Source organism: Rhineura floridana, chromosome 17 (genome assembly GCF_030035675.1).
Source record: "Rhineura floridana isolate rRhiFlo1 chromosome 17, rRhiFlo1.hap2, whole genome shotgun sequence".
Classification (NCBI taxonomy): domain Eukaryota; kingdom Metazoa; phylum Chordata; class Lepidosauria; order Squamata; family Rhineuridae; genus Rhineura; species Rhineura floridana.
In genome coordinates, this window is record NC_084496.1 from 10,315,886 (window position 1) to 10,335,795 (window position 19,910).

At 44.3% G+C, this 19,910-nt stretch overlaps 1 protein-coding gene across 2 annotated transcripts in view; it reads left to right on the forward strand.

Annotated features, from left to right (window-relative positions):
* ERCC4 (ERCC excision repair 4, endonuclease catalytic subunit) overlaps positions 1-17,796 on the forward strand; it is a 31,579-nt gene extending 13,783 nt beyond the window's left edge. Inside the window, exons 6-12 of one of the 2 annotated variants that reach the window (XR_009759359.1) lie at positions 1,957-2,085; positions 3,381-3,491; positions 6,510-7,092; positions 9,952-10,044; positions 11,420-11,532; positions 13,967-14,079; positions 14,417-14,495. Coding sequence is in view for 1 of the 2 variants with exons in the window: in XM_061599265.1 (XP_061455249.1) it covers positions 1,957-2,085; positions 3,381-3,491; positions 6,510-7,092; positions 9,952-10,044; positions 11,420-11,532; positions 14,417-15,150 (1,763 nt within the window). In the remaining variant the exon portion in view is untranslated. Of the gene's footprint in view, positions 1-1,956; positions 2,086-3,380; positions 3,492-6,509; positions 7,093-9,951; positions 10,045-11,419; positions 11,533-13,966; positions 14,080-14,416 lie in introns of both variants that reach the window. The other variant, XM_061599265.1, reaches the window with a different exon arrangement.
* Positions 17,797-19,910: the final 2,114 nt, after the last annotated feature.

Consider the following 19,910-nt stretch of genomic DNA (forward strand, 5'->3'; position numbering starts at 1 on the left):
AAGCTCTGCCCCAAAGACCTCGCAGATCAGCCAGGGATATAAGGGATCAGGCAGTCTTTGAGGTATCCTTCACCCTAGATGTTAAAGGCCTTGTGAAGTAATACAAGAATCTTGTGTTGGAAGTGGGTCAAGAACAACTCTTGTTTGGGTTCCTTTGTTTGTATTCCAGAAGGAAGATAGAGTTAGGGTCTTCCAGCTGGCTAGGCTCACCTATCTTTACCTAACTTCCTTCTGTTGTAAACTGATATGCTCAGGGAAGCTGACCTGCCCCTCCTTCCTTTGTAGTCTTCGACTGTCCGAGGAGAGAGGAGACATCTCTGCCTTTGTTCTCTCTCCTAAACCACGAGGGCAATACTCAAGTCTGGTCATTGCACCTCCAACTTAATTAGTTAGTTAGAACGAGGTATGCCTTTCCTATCTACTATGTGTTTCTATAAATAAAATAGCTTTTTCTTATTTTACTAATACAGATTTAAGTCTCAGTGATTTAACTGCAGGGTAAAAGCCTGCTTCTTAGGTAAATACACATACTGGCACACGCAGCTTAGAACGCATATGCATAACACTTTGAGCCTGGCCCGGTAGCATATGGGCAGCCAGTGTAAGCTTTTGAGCACTGGAGTTATGTGCTGACGATAGTCTCTCCCCATCAACAGTCTAGCTGCAGCATTTTGCACCAAGTGGAGCCTCCGAACCAGGCCCAAGGGCAGCCCCACATAGGACATATTCCAATAATCGAGTCTTGAGGTTACCAATGCATGTTTCACTGGCCTGCCTTGCAGGGTTGCTGTAAGAATTTGTAGCACAAAGAGCTACTTTAGGAGGAGGCCAGCCGAGAGCACTTGAAGGCCTGTCTGTGATAAGGGTTCATTGCCTACCGGGGGAGCAAGACCCATCTGAGGAGAACAAAGGATCTTTTAAAAGTTGAGGGACCATAGCTCAGTGGTAGAGCGCATGGTTTGCATGTGCGCCGAAGGTCCTGGGTTCAGTTTCAGTTAAAAGGTTGCAGGTGACAGGAAAAATGTTCTCTGCCTAAGAGCCTGGAGATCTGCCTCTAGTGAGAGTGGGCAGTGCTGAGCTAGGTGGATCAATGGTCAGGTTTAGTAGGAGGCAGCTTCCTATGTAAGCTATTTACCAAGGGATAGACATGATGGACAATGCCTCCCTGGGCCCTTGCTGGGAGGAAGGGCAGAATATAAATTTAATAATAATAAGGTTGAGGGTCATGGCTCAGTGACAGACCACACGCATCGCAGGCAAAAGGTCCCAGGCCCGTCCAGTTTGAAATTATCTCGGGCAGCAGGGCTAGAAAACAGGAATGTAAGCAACTGCTTATCCTGAGCCAGACCATTGGCCTGTCTAGCTCAGTGCTGCCTACGCCGATTGGCTGCAGCTCTCCCGTGTTCAGAGAGGAACCTTTTCCAGCCCTACCTGGAGATGCCAGCAGATGAAATGCGGATCTTCTGTATGCGAAACAGACTCTACCCACTGAGCTACAAGCTCCCCCCTCTCTCTCTGCTTGCAGTCCTTGGAGAGCCACTGCCAGTCAGAGGAGACAATACTGGGATAGATAGGTAGGTAGGTAGGTAGGTAGTCTCAGCAGGTATAAGGCAGTGTTCTGTGTTCCACTTTAAAATATTCAATGCCATATTCTGTTGTTTGCTATGACATCATTTGCATCAGGCCAGTGTACTGGGGTGTTATCCTGTTTTATCTTTGCAACAACCTTGAGAGGTAGTCTAGCTACGCTGAAAGATGGAGATGAAAGCATGTTTCTTCAAAATAATTGTTTTTAATGCAAACGGGATAATTTTATTTATGCAAAACTAATGTGAAGTGGGTGGAACTGCTCCAAAAGATGACCGGAAGAGGAAAAGAAAAGGGGCTTGAGTAGTTAAGCTGGGTATTTTGTAATTGTGTTTGCTGATATATAGAGATGTCTCCTTCATCTCCTAGGTTGGCTTTTTCTTGATTCTAGTACATCTATGTTTCTAAATGCTCGGGCCAGAGTTTATCGCCTCCCAGATGACAAAGCAAATAAAAAAAGAAAAGTCGCCGAAAAAGCAGATGTCAAGGAAGAAAAAGGTAATGGAAAAGTGGATATTTTATTTTTTATCATGGCATCAGCATGCATGGGGATTTACAGTGTACAAGAGGGCAGGTCCCTGCCCTGATGAGCTTACAATTTTTATTATAATATTCTTTCATGTTACAGTATAAAATACACAGTTTCCAGAGAAGGGAGAACAGAAAGAGTTATATGTTGAGCTCTATGTTGATGATTAATACATTCTACAACTATTAGTACATTCTATGGAAAAGCATCCAGAAATAGCTTCCTATTTTAAATTAGTTCATAACAAGTTGAAGTTCCTTCTTCCAGTGGAGTGTGCGTGGGGGGTTTATCTATAGCAATGGCAAACAGGAATTCACTAAGGCTTAATTTGGACATCGCGTCAATCCAAAGTTAAGAGAGCTTATCAATAGTTTAAACTTTACAGGGTGTCTAAGTTGACAAACCATCCTTTGTGATGGAGTGGCAATGCAGAAGTAGAAATCAGGTGGTTTGAAGTGTGTTTGTAAGGCACAGTCAAGGGCTAAGGATTATTTTGGATAAAAAGCGTTATGGGGAGATGGACATAGCTAAGTGGTAGGACATGTGCTTTCAATGCACAAGGTTTTATCCCCAGGATCTCCAATTGAAAGGATCTCTGGTAAAGAGCTGTGAAAGGCCCGCACCTGATACCTTGGGCTGCTGCCAATCAGAGCAAGCACTACTGCGCTAGATGAACCAATGATCTGACTGTAGCTTCCTCTGTCTGCACTGACTAGCCATAGTTGCAGCCATCCCCAGCGGCTGTATGAATATATGAATCTGAGTGCAAGAAGCCAGAAAGCCAACAAGCAGCACTAAACCACATAGGGTCATATCCAGAAGAAGTTCGTTGAGCTTTCTCTAGCTATTGGTGGTTATGCTTAGATTGTTTTGGAGCACTGATTTTATTATTGATAATATTGATATAGTTTTAGATTGTGGTTTTATTTCTGATATTGACATTTGCTGATATTTAATTATGTTAATTGTGACTTGATTTGTAATATGTTTTGTAATTTGAAATTATATGACATTTATTTGTACAAAAACCGCTTTAAGGTTGTGACAAAAGCGGTACATAAGCTCAAACAAACAAACAAACTTGGGTCCTATTGAAATCAACGGGACTCCAGTTAATTCATGACCAACTTGTGCTTTGAGCCTTTACGTTTATCTGTTCAACCCAGCATAATTTACAAATACCATACGGACTGACCAGTTCTCATAAAACATCCGAGAAAGGTATAAATGAGAAATTCTTAATTTTTTCCCTATTGTATTTCAGACCAGAAAAGGGAGTTGATCCTGGAAAGCAACCCAAAGTGGGAAGCTCTTGGAGAAGTGCTGAAGGAGATTGAAAGGGAGAATGCAAACAGTGATGCTCTGGGTGGGCCAGGTGAGGTGTGGGGTGGGCAGAGGCAGCAGTTGTTTATAGTTGTTTCTCTTATTGCTGATAAATAATAACATAATATTAATTAGTTTTTTATTGTTATATGCCTTCAAGTCGTTTATGACGTATGGCGACCCTATGAATCGGCGACCTCCAATAGCAATTAATTAGTTATGATGCTAATGATCAGAGCTTGGAAAAGTTACTGTTTTTGAAGTATGCTGGCTGGGACTGATGGGAGTTGTAGTTTTAAAAGGTAACTTTTCCAAGTTCTGCCAATGATGCTAATAATATTACTGTTATGATAATAATGTAGGGTTGTATCCAACATAATATCAAGTCAGGATACTATCCGTGCAAGGATTACCGCTAGTGCAATGGGACTTCTCCCCCTCTCCTCCCCTGTGCGCCCCCGAAATCTGTTGGAAGGGTTCTTCCAGCCCTCTAGAGCAGGTTTGGGGAGAGTGCAGGGTGCAGTTGAGGGGGAGTCCCACTGCGCTAGCAGTAATCCTTGTGCTGATGGGGCGAGTTAGTTGAATGCTTAGCCCAAGAGGCTTACTACTGTTCTTATAAAACAGTTTTCCTTACCACCCTAGACAGTTCATGTAAGAAGACAGTTCATGCATGCAAATCCACAAATTACCCAGCAAGGACCTTTGCTCAGCGATTTCTAGGACCTGTGAAATGTTTTATTTACCGCTTATTTCAGCAATTTGTATACCACTGAATACCCAAAGTTTCAAAGTGGTATGCAGTAAAATTTTAAAAAAAAAATGCAATAGAGATAAACTTTGTTGAATTTAAAGTAAGAAAACTTAAAGTGCCTGCTTGACATAAAAAGGTCTTTACTAAGCACCAGGAATTCAGCAGGGAGGGGGACTTCCTGATCTTAGCTGGAAGGGAGTTCTCCAGAATCAGGCCCACAGTACTGACTACATGGCTCCTGGCAGATATGAGCTGTACGTCCGAGCCATGGGAGACCACTGACAGCAACTACCCCAAAATCTGAGTGACTGGGCATAGATATAAGGAATCAGGTAGTCCTTAAAGTATTGGGGACCCAGCTTGTTAAGTTAACATTGCAGATAACTGAGCCAATGAAAACTGAGGATGTCAGTTCAGGGGCAAGGCAGTAAAATGTCAGGGGAGTTTAATCTGACAGCCTGGAGAGGAGGTATTAGGGTTTGGCAGTGTTTTAGGAGATTAAAAAACCCCCTTCACAGGTTATACTGAGGAGAGAGAGTTAAGGAGAGGGAAAATCAAGAATTACTTCCCACTCTCCAGATATTCCCCACCCTGCTATATCATAAAACAGCCTTTCACCCCCTTTTACCCGCCAGCCCTGTGCTGGATGGGGCTGATGGGAGCTGCAGTCCAAACCACCCAGAGGACATCAAGTTGACAAAGGCTGTCATTATAGGATTGGAGGGTGCCTCAGAGGTTATCTAGTCCAACCCCTCTATGGGTGCAGGAAATCCACTGTTCAGCATCTGTGATAGATGGCTGTCCAGCCTTTGCTTAAAAACCTCTTATGAAGGAGAATCTGCCATCTTCCAAGGCAGCCTGTCCAACTGCTGAAGAGCTCGCATTATCAGGCAGTTCTTCCTTATGTGTAGGAAATCCCCACCCTCTTATAGCAGTAGAGTGCTCAGGGTTTGGGGCTGTGTAACACGCAGGGGATGGTGTGACGCCCTTCCCTGGCTCTCCCTGTCAGGTTCCCACCTGCTTGTGGCTACTGCCTTTCACTAGGCACCACCAGGGACACCACCAGTCCGGACCGTCCTTTATATGGTTTCTCACTCCACTCTAGCACAGATCTCACTAGATCCCACTGCTAGGCAACACCACCAGTCACGTCCTATAACCAATACTCCCAGAGACTTTGCCTGAGTCTCTCTCTAGCTGGTTACTTTTGTGACTGCGTGCTTATGCTGTTCCCAACCCCCTTGTATCTTTATATAAAAAGCATACAACTCTGGGTTGCTCTGGATACTTGACTTGTTACAATTCCTCCCTTCACCGCTGCCACCATTAGATACTGCTTCTGTTCAGCCTTGGTAATTACCTTGCCCTCCCTTCTGGTCTGTATATTCCCCAGCCAAGGATCAGGCCTTTGGTAAACCAAAGAAGTATTTATTTACTAATAACAGGAAATAACAAGATTACTTTTAGAATGTTTCACAAGCGTATGGTTTCATATATATATCCTCTTTAAATATCAGCCAAATCCACTCCAAACTTCCCTCAGAACTCTGCCAACCCACTCAACAACCTCTCTCTCTCAACTCTCTAACTCTCTCCTTCCAACCGACCCCCCCTTCATCACTCACAAACCTCCATTTATACCTTCAGCCAGCCAGCCACTCAGCCAATCATCATCCAGCACTTCAGCTTCTCACCCATGTACTCCCCCTTTCTCTCTCAGTCAATTACCATACATCATCCAATAGACCTGCACTTACCATATTTACAGATGCTAACTTACAGGAACATCACAGATGGTTTTTCAAGAGGATGGCAAAGGAGGAGGATACAGGCATACACCTCTTGCAGAATGAGGATGTACAGCACCATTTTGTTGCAGATCCCAACTTCCTTTTTTTTGTTTTGGGGGTTATGGGACTGGGAGATTTGGCTCTGTACCGTTCCATGACAGCAGAGGTGGAGGATCTTTTTAGCCCAGGAAGTCAGATCTTTATCCCCATCCCCACCCTATGGGCCAACTTTGACAGGAAGGGAGCAGCACCCACCTGTCAATCATCATGTTGATGTCAGATGACTGATAAATGGGCGGTCCCACCCACCTGCCAAAAGTCAACCCACAGGGAACGGCCTGCTTCACCAGCACATTCCCAGCAGGGAGCCTGCTGGTGAAGCAGCACAGATATCTGCTGATGGAAAGGTGGATGTGGTTTGGGGGAAATGGCCTCGCTGGCCAATTTGGATCCCACTGGTAGGCCAAGATTGGCCCGCAGGCCAGAAGTTCCCCACTCCTGCCTTACAGCAACCATTTCTCAACTGCAGGCCGAGTGCTCATCTGTGCGAGCGACGACCGCACCTGTGCTCAGCTCAAGGAGTACATCACGGTTGGGGCAGAAGCTTTTTTAACGAGGCTTTATAACAAAACCTTTGGGAAGGACAAGAACGCTGGCGAAGCCTGCCGGAAAGATGGACAGGGAGCCAAAGGCAGGGGCAATGGTGCCAAAGAACCCTGGGCCAAAAAAGCCAAAATGGAACCCTCCAAACCAAAGAAGAAGCAGAAGAAGAAGAAGCCAGAGCTGACCCTGACGCAAATGTTGAAGAAAGAGGAGCAGGAAAACCTGGGGGAGCAAGAAGGCGATGAGGAGTTAAGCAGCAGCCAAGAGAGTGTTGGAGAAGCCAACCCTGAAGACCTCCACCTGAGCCTGTCCTCCTCGGAGGCCTATTATGGGATCTTAAAGGAACCACTCACTGTGATCCATCCGCTCAATGGCTGTGGGGACCCTTATGCCCTCACTCGCATCCTGCACGAAGTAGCGCCGAGATACGTTGCGCTGTATGATGCGGAGCTGACCTTCGTTCGCCAGCTAGAAATTTATAAAGCAAGCAGGCCGGGGAGGCCTCTGAGGTACGTTGGGCCTGAGGGAGGATCGGCCGTAGCTCAGGGGCAGAGCATCTGCTTTGCATCCAGAAGGTCCCAGGTTCAATCCCCGGCATCTCCAGGTAGGGCTGGGAATGTTCCTGCCTGAAACTCTGCAGAGCTGCTGCCAGTCAGTGTAAACAATGCTAAGCCAAATGTACCAGGGTTCTGTCTCAGTATAAGATAGCTTCCTATGCCTCCACAAGGGAGAGACTCCAAAAAGGGATTGTTCGGCTTATATACATCTTCGGATGTGCTTAGGATTGCGTACTAGAAAAGACAAACGTTCTGACCTGCCCCCTAAGAAAAGTTGGGTTTGCATGGCCTGTGGAAATGAACAATAATTAGGTTATTTTGCATAATTTTTTCTCCATCTGCTAGCAAGGACAAGCAAGGATGGGAAGATGACTCTCACAGTGAATACTTTGCTGCAGATTGGGCATTCAGAGCCTTATTTATTTATTTATTTGTTAGATTTTTATACTGCCTGACTAGCATAGCTTTCTGGGCGGTGTACAGCAAAAATACAAAACTACAAATACATATAATAAAAACCCATAATAATACAACAAGAACACATATAAGAAAATGAAAAATCTAAAATCAGTTATAGCAGATTTTAAACTAGATTAGAATTAAAATTAAATTAAAATGCCCTAGAAAAGAGGAAGGTTTTAACTTGGCGCCGAAAAGATAGCAAAGTTGGTGCCAAGCGCACCTCATTGGGGAGACTATTCCACAGTTCAGGGGCCACCACCGAGAAGGCCCTAGTTCTTGTTATCACCCTCCGAGCCTCTCTCTGCGTCGGGACTCGGAGGAGGGCCTTCGATGTAGAACGTAGTGTACGGGCAGGTTCATATCGGGAGAGGCGTTACAGCAGATATTGTGGTCCCACGCCGTGTAAGGCTTTATAAGTCAAAACCAACACTTTGAATCTGGCCCGGAAGCATATTGGCAGCCAGTGCAAGCGAGCCAGAACAGGTGTTATGTGTTCAGACTGCTTGGTCTTCGTTATCAATCTGGCCGCCGCATTTTGCACGAGCTGCAGCTTCCGAACTGTCTTCAAAAGTAGCCCTACGTAGAGCGCATTGCAGTAATCCAATCGCGAGGTTACCAGAGCATGTACTACTGATGTTAGATCCTTCCTGGTCAGATAGGGACGTAGCTGGGCCACCAACCGAAGTTGGTAGAACGCATTCCGTGCCACCGAGGCTACTTGGTGTGAATCCCGTGAGAGACAGACCAGGATTAACCTTTTTTAAAAAAATCAGATTTTATTCATGAGAATATGGAAAGAGAAATAGCAAGTTGTTATTTTTTTTTTAAAGAGGGCGGTATTACTTAACAGGATGACCTTCTGTTTGGTCGTGTGTTTCCCTTCCCCCCCTTCTTTTTACACAGAAGCTTCAAAACAGGAGATCCCATCTCCTAGCCCAATCCCTAACTTCAGAACCTCATCCCTCTTCCACCCTAGGCTGTGCCCATACACTTAAAGCACATGATTTCTCCCCAAAGAATCCTGGGAACTGTCGTTTACCCCTCACAGAGCTAAAATTCCCAGCACCCTTAACAAACTACAGTCCCCAGGATTCTTTGGGGGAAATAATGAGCTTTCAGTGTATGGTGCATACGCAGCCCTGGTCCCAGACCCACTAATGGCTCCAACTGCCATATCCCAACTGCTCCTTTCCCAGCATTCTGCCTCTAACAGACTGTTCCTCCTTCTTACCTTAACCTTCCATCCTCCAGGCAGTTCCCCCCTTTCCACTCAGTCACGCTCCACAACACAGTTTGAGTTCCAGACTAGCCTAACCTCCTCCACGCCATCCTAGTTTCCTTTTGCAAAGGACAATTGTGTGTGTGTGTGTGTGTGTGTGTGTGTTTACTACCGAGGAGTGTTCCATCACGTGGGCCTCCTTCTGCAGTCTGATATGGTACAGCCCAGACAGGGGTTTCCCATCTCAGTGAAAACTAAGTCCATAACTTATGACAATGCGCTAGTGAAGTTCCACTCGTCCCTATTTGCATATTGCCTTGAGTAGCAGAGCCCAGAATCGGTCTGTAATAATGCTTTACTAAGGCTGAAATGCTCTGCAGACTTACTTTGAGGTAGATCTCAGTGAGCGTGAAGGGTATTTTAAAAATCACATGCCTACTTTTCCTAAACAAACACCTTTTAGGATTAGTAGTTCGTTATGTTGGAAGATTCAGGACAGACGAAGCATTTAATCACACAGCGCATAGTTCAGCTATGGAATTCACTCCCACAAGAGGTACACTTGGCCACCAGCTTGGATGGCTTTGAAAGAGGTTTAGACAAATTTATTTATTATTTAATTTGTATTCCACCCTTCCTCCCAGCAGGAGCCCAGGGCGGCAAACAAAGCACTAAAAACACTTAAAACATAAAAACAGATCTTAAAATACATTAAAACAAAACAGCGTTAAAAACACTTAAAAACAACTTTAAAAAACGGTTAAAAACATTATTAAAAAAAACATTAAGCAATTCTAACACAGAGGCAGACTGGGTCTCAACCTAAAAGGCTTGTTGAAAGAGGAAATGCATGGAGGATAAGGCTATCAAAGGCTATTAGCCACAATGGCTATGCTCTGCCTCTGCTGCTGGAGGCTGTATGTCTTTGAATACCAGTTGCTGGGAATTGCAGGTGGGGAGAGGGCTGTTGTGCTCCTGTCCTGCTCTCAGGAGTCACATGGGGATCTGGCTGCCCACTGGCATTAGCAGGATGCCGGACTAGATGGGCCTTTGACCTGATCCTGCAGGGCTCTTCTTATATTCACACATCGTCTTCTGAATGGGGCATATCTTTGTGTCTTGCCTTGCAGGGTTTATTTCCTTATCTACGGAGGTTCAACAGAAGAACAACGCTACCTTACCGCGTTACGAAAAGAAAAGGAAGCCTTTGAAAAACTCATTCGGTAATGTTCACCTTGCATGCTGCTATCCCTGGAAAATGGCACTCTTTTGAAAGATGGACCAGGCACCCCCTTGGGGTCCCACCAGTTGCCCAAAGATGCTAAGTGCTAATGCTGGGCTTGTGGTGTCAAATAATTTTGTTCTGCTTCCACAAAAGAAATCTCCTGCCTTTTTAAAGCTGGTAAAATTGTCACGCCAGTTCTTGTAAATGCCAATTCTCTGTTATATCTTCCACTTCTCCTGAAATATTTCTAGCTGTTTCAAAGGCAAAGACTGCACATTGGTTATCTTATTGTTGCTATGCAGCTCTGAGCTTTGGCTTGTTTAATCTCTTCCCTGCCCCCCACCCCCTTGGTTACCAAGGTAGCAAACTTATGTAAGCAGCCAAATGCCATGGATGATAATATAATTATATAATAAAAATGTCAACTCTGCAAAGGGGGGGTATTTCCTTCTATCCAGAGCAAGCAACAGAACCTTGTGGCACCTCAAAGGTTGATTGCAGCATGAGTTCATGTGGACTAGTGCCCGCTTCATCAGATGCATCAAGTGTTATCCTTGGGAAGGGACTATGCATCAGTGACAGAGCACATACTTTGCATCCAGAAGGTTCTAGGCTTATTCCTGGCATTTCCCCCCCAATTTTATAAAACCTAAATTTTATGAATATGATCTTGTTCTGTGCTGATTCTCTACAGAGTGGTCCTGAACCCTGATCTCTGCTGCTGGTGGGGGTTAGAGGGCAGCAGATCTTCCCTCTGGCATAAGGTCCCAAAGCAGGGTGTTTCAAGGGTAGAGCAGAGCCAGCGATGGATCCACTGGACCCAAAGCTGCCCTGTTTCCTGGTGCCGGTTCCAGTCTGGCCCCCTCTGCTGTTCCAGCCTCAGAGCTGACAGAGAAAAAACAATTGGCCCCCCACCTCCTTCCTAGTTACCAGAAACCAGCAGGGCTGCGGACGTGTTGGGAAATCTGCTGCTGTGACCCTTCTGGCCCAGTTAGGATTAGAGATGTGAAAGTCTGGGGAAAATTGGGGGGGGGAACAGCTGTTTTTCAAAAGAATGGAACACACACACACACATTTTTTTCTGTGTATTTTTTTTTCTGGGCCTTCACACTTCCAGTTAGCATTGTTCCTTTAAGCTTACAAGCATCCAGGCAACCCCTTCTAAAATCTTGCAAGCTGGAAGGAGTGTGAATTATGGTTTTTCATGGTCAGGGAAGGGGGCTTCAAGGCCCCACTGTGATTGGTAGAAGCATAGTTAAAACTATGGAATTTGACCCCCACAAGATATAGGGATGGCCATCAACTCAGATGGCTTTAAAGGAGGAAGATGTCCCAAATCTTTCTATTCATAATTGCTTTGGGGGGTTTTTTAGAGAGAAGGCCGGAATGGTGATCCCCGAAGAAAGAGAAGGAAGAGATGAAACCAACTTGGATCTAGTAAGAGATGCGACCCCAGCGACTGCTTCTGTTGATACACGTAAAGCAGGTCTGTTCTCGATATCTATGGGGCTACTTTAAAATGCATTTTTGGGTGTTTTTGAGCTGAATTTGCACAGGCTTTATCAGAGTAATGACCCTTTACAGGAAACAAATTGTGTAAGAGTTTATTTAGGAGTGAATTCAGATGCCCCTCAATTTCACAGCTCCGTGTGGTGGTGGTGGTGAAAGTGGGGATCAATTCACTCCATAGTCAGAGGCAGTATGCTTTTGAATACCCGTTGCTGGAAACCTCAGGAGGAAAGAACGCTCTTGCATTCAGGTCCTGCTTGTGGTTTTCCCATGGGCAAGTGGTTGGCCACTCTGAGAACAGGATGCTGGACTAGGTGGACCACTGGCCTGATCCAGCAGGGCTCTCCTCATGTTCTTATTTGTGGGGCAGTGGGATTCATCATCATCGGCGAGGGGGGATGTTACCCCTAGTAGTAGTGGTTTCCTTCAGTTTTTAAAAAACTTAATTTTGCTGCTGCCATAGGCAACAATGTCAGAGCTTTCTCCTCAGCAGCACAGCCACTATTTTCTTTACCCCATAATGCCTCGGGTCATATTCTCCCAAAATACCCTGGATGACCCTAATGAGGTATCTGGAGCACAGTCTTGTCATGTTTTATTGGATGAGTTTCAGTTCGTTCAGCTCGAGGACGTGGACAAGGTGCTTGGACAGGTACGTGCAACCACTTCGATACTCGATCCTTGCCCCTATTGGCTAATAAAAACTAGCAGGGATGGAACAGCTAGCTGGGCCAGGGAGGTCATAAACGCCTCTTTTCGAGAGGGAGTGGTCCCTGCCCCTCTGAAAGAGGTGGCAGTGAGACCACTTCTGAAAAAACCTTCCTTGGACCCAGATAATTTCAACAGCTACAGACCAGTAGCGCATGTTCCATTCCTGGGCAAGATCCTGGAGCGAGTGGTTGCTGGCCAGCTCCAGGCACTGTTGGATGAAACCGATTATCTAGATCCATTTCAATCAGGTTTCAGGCCTGGTTTCGGCACCGAGACAGCCTTGGTCGCCCTGTATGATGACCTGTGTCGGGAGAGGGACAGAGGGAGTGTAACTCTGTTGATTCTCCTTGATCTCTCAGCGGCTTTTGATACCATCGACCATGGTATCCTGGAGAGGCTCGCGGAGCTGGGAGTTGGTGGTACTGCTTGGCAGTGGTTCCGCTCCTACTTGGCGGGTCGTCTCCAGAAGGTAGTGCTTGGGGAACATTGCTCGACACCGTGGGCTCTCCAATGTGGAGTCCCGCAGGGGTCGGCCTTGTCTCCCATGCTTTTTAACATCTACATGAAGCCGTTGGGTGTGGTCATCAGGAGTTTTGGAGTGCGTTGTCATCAGTATGCTGATGACACGCAACTCTACTTCTCCTTTTCATCCTCCTCAGGTGAGGCTGTCAATGTGCTGAACCGCTGCCTGGCCTCGATAATGGACTGGATGACAAACTAACAAACTAACAAACTGAGACTCAATCCAGACAAGACTGAGATGCTGTTGGTGCGGGGTTTCTCTGATCAGATGGTGGATATATACCCTGTCCTGGACGGGGTTACACTCCCCCTAAAGGAGCGGGTTCGTAGCCTGGGAGTTCTTTTAGATCCTTCCTTGTCACTGGAGGCTCAAGTAGCCTCGGTGGCACAGAATGCGTTCTACCATCTTCGGTTGGTAGCCCAGCTACATCCCTATCTGAGCAGGGAGGACCTTACATCAGTGGTACATGCTCTGGTAACCTCGTGATTGGATTACTGCAATGCGCTCTAAGTAGGGCTGCCTCTGAAGACAGTTCGGAAGCTACAGCTAGTGCAAAACGCGGCCTCCAGATTGATAACAAGGACCAAGCAGTCCGAACACATAACACCTGTTCTGGCCCGCTTGCACTGGCTTCCAATTTGCTTCTGGGTCAGATTCAAAGTGCTGGTTCTGACCTATAAAGCCCTATACGGCGCGGGACCACAATACCTGTTGGAACGCCTCTCCCAATATGAACCTGCCCGTACACTACGTTCTACATCGAAGGCCCTCCTCCGAGCTCCGACCCACAGAGAAGCTCGGAGGGTGGTAACAAGAACTAGGGCCTTCTCTGTGGTGGCCCCCGAACTGTGGAATAGTGTTTTTGATGAGGTGCGCCTGGCGCCGACGCTGCTGTCGTTTCGGCGCCAGGTTAAAACCTCCCTCTTTTCTAGGGCTTTTAATTTAACTTAATTTAATTTAAAATGTGCTGTAATTGTTTTTAGATCTTTTATTCTCTGTACTTCGCTGTATGTTTTATTGGATTTTATTGTATATTGTACTGATCTGTTGTTCACCACCCAGAGAGCTATGCTAGTCGGGCGGTATATAAATTTAATAAATAAATAAATAATAATATATATTTATAAATAAGTCATATAGAATATATTATGGGCATCTAACCTTGTATCGCCATTAGTTGCTGAAGTTCCTGCATGAAGGACAGGGCCTGTTCTTTGGTGGCCCCCCAACTTTTGAATACCTTCCCTAGAGAGACTTGACTGCCATCAACGTTACTCTTTCCAGTGCCAGGTTAAGGCTTCCTTGTCTGTCCATGCTCCTTCTAAATGTTTTTAGCTGTTTTTTTATTCCATAATGGCTTGTGTTTCGCTTTTATAGTATTTTATTACTGTTGTGTACTGTGCTGAGATCTATTTGGATAAAGAGCCATTTGAAAAAATAAAATAAAATAAATTTTCTACTCTGACTAGCGCTGGCTCTCCAGGGTTTCAGGCAATAGTTTTTCCTAATCCTCATACCTATCCCGTAACTAGAAATGCCCAGGATTAAAGCTGGGACCTTCTACTTGCAAAGTATGTGCTCTCCCACAATAAGACATCATCAGTCACACAATTACTGCTCTTAACAGGTGGCCAGGAAGAGCAAGGTGTGCAGCAAAGCATCGTTGTGGACATGCGTGAATTTCGTAGTGAACTTCCATCATTGATCCATCGACGCGGCATCGACATCGAACCTGTGACCTTGGAAATTGGTGATTACATTCTCACACCTGACATTTGCGTGGAGCGGAAGAGCATCAGCGACCTCATTGGCTCCCTGAATAACGGAAGGCTTTACACGCAGTGCGTCTCCATGTCTCGTTACTATAAGCGCCCCGTCCTCCTCATCGAGTTTGACCCCAGCAAATCCTTCTCTCTCATTCCCCGGGCGTCTCTCCATCAAGAGATCTCTAGCAATGACGTTATTTCCAAGCTCGTCCTTCTCACTCTTCATTTCCCCCGGCTTCGGCTCCTGTGGTGCCCCTCTCCTTATGCGACGGCTGAGTTATTTGAGGAATTGAAACGGAAGCGACCCCAGCCTGATGCGGCAACAGCCATGGCGATCACGGCAGACTCGGAAAGCCTCCCTGAATCGGACAGATACAACCCGGGTCCCCAAGACTTCTTGCTAAAAATGCCCGGCGTGAATGCCAAAAACTGCCAGGCCATAATGAATCATGTTCAGAGCATCGCAGAACTTGTAACCTTTTCTCAGGACAGGTTGGCAGAACTTTTAGGTAATGCTGCCAGTGCCAAGCAGCTTTATGAATTCATTCATTTGCCCTTTGCAGAAGCTGTTTCTCAAGGGAAAACCAAGAGGTGATAAATCGTGTAAGGCCTTTGAGAGGGATCATGTTGGGGAGACGTGATGATTTGCTATCATGGCTTAGGGCTGATCTGCACATTCAGAAAAGTTGTGTGCTCTTGGAACTAGACCAATTCAGAATGTGGGTGAAGGTGTTCAACAAGTTTGAATGCTCTCCTATATCCAAGTGTAGAAAGCTAACACATTGAGAAGGGTAGCTTTCTCCTTGACACACTAGCTTTCTACCCTCGGGAATGTTGTTTTAATGAGGGGGAATACTTCAAACCTGCAGTCTCCCTTTGCCGTATCCTTTTTCTGAATATGATTATTAGCTCCAAATTCTGTCTTGGAAAGCTTTATGGGGTACATGTTACCCTAGAAGCTTTTAAATGAAGTGTCTTATGTGTTAATGAATAAAAATAGGTAAAAAGTGCTAGCAATCAGTTCTGTGCAATGGTGGAGTGACACAAAGCTTCAGATTGGAGGACCATGGGCCACATTTTATCGCCCTTTATAAAGGACTGTATTTTGGGATTAATGTGAGCATGACTGAGTTGATGATATTCTGTAGACATAAATGTGTAGGGCAGGGGCCCTCAATCTTTTTGGACCAGTGGGCATATTTTGAATATTCAGAAAGTGCTGTGGGCACCAGTCACAAAATCGCTGCCATGGGAGAGCATGGTAGAACACCACATGACTATTGTGGGCAGGGCCAGATATACGTACAAGCTAAACAAGCTACAGCTTAGGGCCTCACATTATGAGGTGCATTGCGTTAGAAAGAAAGAAAAAAAGTTTACAACATTGCCACCGGGAAACCATAAACATCATACAAAATGAAGATAATATTTGGTAGGTATTGAATATCATTGTTGCGGCTCGCTTGCCGACAACAGTAAACAATTCTATAGAACATCGTACACATGCGGCCTTTTGGATTCTTGGAGAAAACAGCCCACATGTTGCCGTCGTCGTCGACTGCGCTAACCCTATAAGTAATGCACATACTTGTTGAAGAGGGAAGGGCCTCACTCATGTTATGGCTCAGGGCCACAACAAGTTTAAATCCGGCCCTGATTGTGGGGGTGTGGCACAACAAAATTAGAGAGAGTACAGCCATTGCTGCTTCCCCTCCTATTCCCCCCGCCCCCAGACAGCCTTGGGCTTACCATGCCAAGCCAGCTATGTCCTGCTGGCCCTTATTGTGGCGATCACACAATATTGATTTCGCCCAGAGACACACACTGATGCTGTTGGTGTCTCATAACAACAGGGACCAGGAAAAATATACAAGGTGGCCACACCATACTCACTGTCCCGCTCACAGTCCCTCTAGCCGTGGAGAGCCTCTGCCAGTCAGTGTAGATAATACTGAGCTAGATGGACCCAACGGTCTGCTTCGGTACAAGTCCGCTTCCTATGTTCCTATACAGACCACAGACCAAGCATCTTTCACTCCCTCCCTCGTACACACACTTCAGAAGTACATCTCCCTCTCTTTCTTCTGAGTGCCATCTCTCCACTTCTAATATATATGGGCATCTGCAGGAACTTCCCCCCACCCTGGAAGTCAAACACTGAAAAGATGGAGCAAGCTAATTTCTCATAAACAATGAGAAGAATGGTGTTTGTATCTTTTGTCTCATATCTCAGATTCTAAAAATGCTAGAATCTTAACTTTTTTTTTTTTAATGAACACTGAGAATCTGGGGATTATGAGTCATCCTAGAGGCACCAAAGAAGGCCTTCACAGGAGCCAGGTTGGCAACCCCTGGTGTAGAGTTTATTAAGGCCTGCTCAAACATAGCCACATCCACTGAAAGCTGTGGTAGTGGGTTTCATTTCCAGAGCTCACCATCCACATCATACAGTTCAAGCACATTTATACTACTTTAAAAATCACGGCTCCCCTTCCCCTAAGAATTCTGGGAACTGGTTTGTTAAGGGTACTAGGAACTGTAGCTTTGAGAAGAGTAAACTACAATTACCAGAATTTTTTGGGGGGTGGGGGGAGTCGTGTGTTAAATGTGCTTTCAGTGTATGGTATGGATGTGTGCGTGAGAGAGAGTTTGGGGAGGATGCCTGCACTCAAGGATAGCACTATGCAGTTAAGGTCATGAACAATTTCCAATCTTAAGGCCTGGGCAGGTTTAAAGGGGTGCACTGTTTTTATATAGAGCCTCTCTGGGAAATGATCATGCTTGCCATTTAGTATTTTGATTGGGACAAAATAGAAGGGTCTTCTCCATACTGCACCCCTGGAAGACTGCAGAGATATAGTGTGGGGCTTCTTTGAGTATTGTCTTTAGTTTTAGCCTGCAATCCAGCCTGCAAAATTGCCTGTGAGGAAGTCATTAAATGTTTTATTCTGGGACCCATTGAACCAGACTATTACAAGATGAAGGGAAGACCGCACCTTGTCAAAACATTTAAATTCTCCATGAAATATTTTGGCTTTAGTGGAAATTGAGCAAAAGTGTAAACTTGGGAGTCGAAAGCTATCCTGCTGGGGCTAGGATGTGTTATTACTAGGAGAATATTTCTGTGGGCTTTTAATACTATGTTGAAATAACCCAGACTCTCGACAATTCTGAGTAGCTTGCTATGTATTGTTATATATTTGCAGAGTTCCCCTTTCCAGAGCTTGTGTCATAATAAAATATGCTGTTTTTTAAGGTATAACAAGACTTATTGTTGTTTTAGCATTCCCCTTGTTTAAAAGGATTTTTTTTAATACTTGTATTAATTTTCACTAACTAGGGTCAGGAAAAGAGGTATAATTTTGGTCCTGTCCTCATATAGAACCAAAAAGAAGAACTAAAAGAAGAAAGAAATGCTCTGACCATGTACAGGTTTGCATTTTAAACTCACTTAAATCCTGGTGCCATCATGACTACAGGAATACAATTGAGTTTTCTTTTGCTGCCCTGACATTAAATGCATTTTCCTGGGAATAAGTACCATTCTGTTGTAGGAAAAGTCTGCATGTACATCATACACTTCTCCCAAATATATACACATGACTTCTCCCAAAGAATCCTGGGAATTGTAGTATACCACTCACGGAGCTCCAACTCCCAGCATCCTTCATTTTATTTTATTTATAAAAACATTTGTATACCACTATTCACAAAAAAATCAGCGCTTTCCAACCAATGTCTGTCTGTCTGTCTGTCTATCTAATCTATAATAAGAACCATGTGAGAAATTTAAAATCAGAAATAATCAACTAACTATTGCAGAAAGATAATTTCTAAATCGTTTGCATCAGCTTGGCACCATAGAAAAGTTTTCAGTAGATGTTTAAAGGTTAAAACAGAAGGCATCCTTAAACTATGGTTTCCAGGATTCTTTGGGCGAAAGCCATGTTCTTTAAATGCATGGTGTGTATATAGCCAATTTATTTTTTGAAGTAAAATAATAAAATCTGTAATTAAGTACAAGTCACTCCTTCACTATAATTTAAAAAAAATCAAAAAGGATGTTGTGGTGAACTGAGTATTGACACCAGGTCTGTTTGCCATAGCCTTCATCACCTGCTGCTCTCTTACTGGTCATTTGTGGGGGGCAGGGGGGAGGAAGGGCTGGACTGCAGGACCCTGGACTTCAGCCTGGAGTTCAAGCCCTAGCAGCATCACTGAGCTTGGATTCCTGACATAAGGCACAATGCTGATCAATATTTGAAATATTTATATACATTAGAGTTGCAATGCTGTATTGGTCATTCAGATTTTTTTTTTAATTGATTAACTGAAAAGGTATCAATTGGGCAGCAAGCTTTTTAAAATGTTAGCCTTTTTAAGGCAAGTACTTAAAAATGCATATTGAAGCACTATATATTTTTTAAAAAGGCACTCTCTCACTACATGTGTTGATTGGTTTACCAATGCCAGGATGTCTGAGTTATTAACACAACTGGTTTGGGATTTTTTTCTGTGAATAGGCACTGCTAATCATGGTATTATCATAGTCTCCCTGTATTTTTCTGCATTTCATTTCCTACTGACCTTGTTGTTGTTGTTTGTTATGTGCCTTCAAGTCGACTATGACTTACGGCGACCCTACGAATCGGTGATCTCCAAGAGCATCTGTCGTGAACCACCCTGTTCAGATCTTGTAAGTTCAGGTCTGTGGCTTCCTTTATGGAATCAATCCATCTCTTGTTTGGCCTTCCTCTTTTTCTACTCCCTTCTGTTTTTCCCAGCATTATTGTCTTTTCTAGTGAATCATATCTTCTCATGATGTGTCCAAAGTATGATAACCTCAGTTTCATCATTTTGGATTCTAATTGTAGTTCTGGTTTAATTTGTTCTAACACCCAATTATTTGTCTTTTTCGCAGTCCACGGTATGCGCAAAGCTCTCCTCCAACACCACATTTCTTTTTTTTTTTCAATTAATTTTTATTCAGATTTTCAAAACCAAAACAATACAAAAAGAAAAAAAAACACAAATCAATAACTAATACAATAAAAAAAATAAAAATAAAAATATTGACTTCCGATTTGTCGTAGTTCAGCTATAAATCTATAATATATAACAAGCCTGTATCTTAATAGATTATAAAATCACCTTCCTCCAGCGGTTATCTTAATTGGTTTCAAATCTCATTAACATCATATCATTTCATTCTTCCACAAAAAGTCAGAGAAGTTTCCAATCTTTGAGATATATGTCCATCAATTTTTTTTCTAAATAAACATGTCAATTAATCCAACTCATCAAGTCTACTAAATCCAGTAATTTCAAATCGCTCTTCTTCCATTATCCATATTG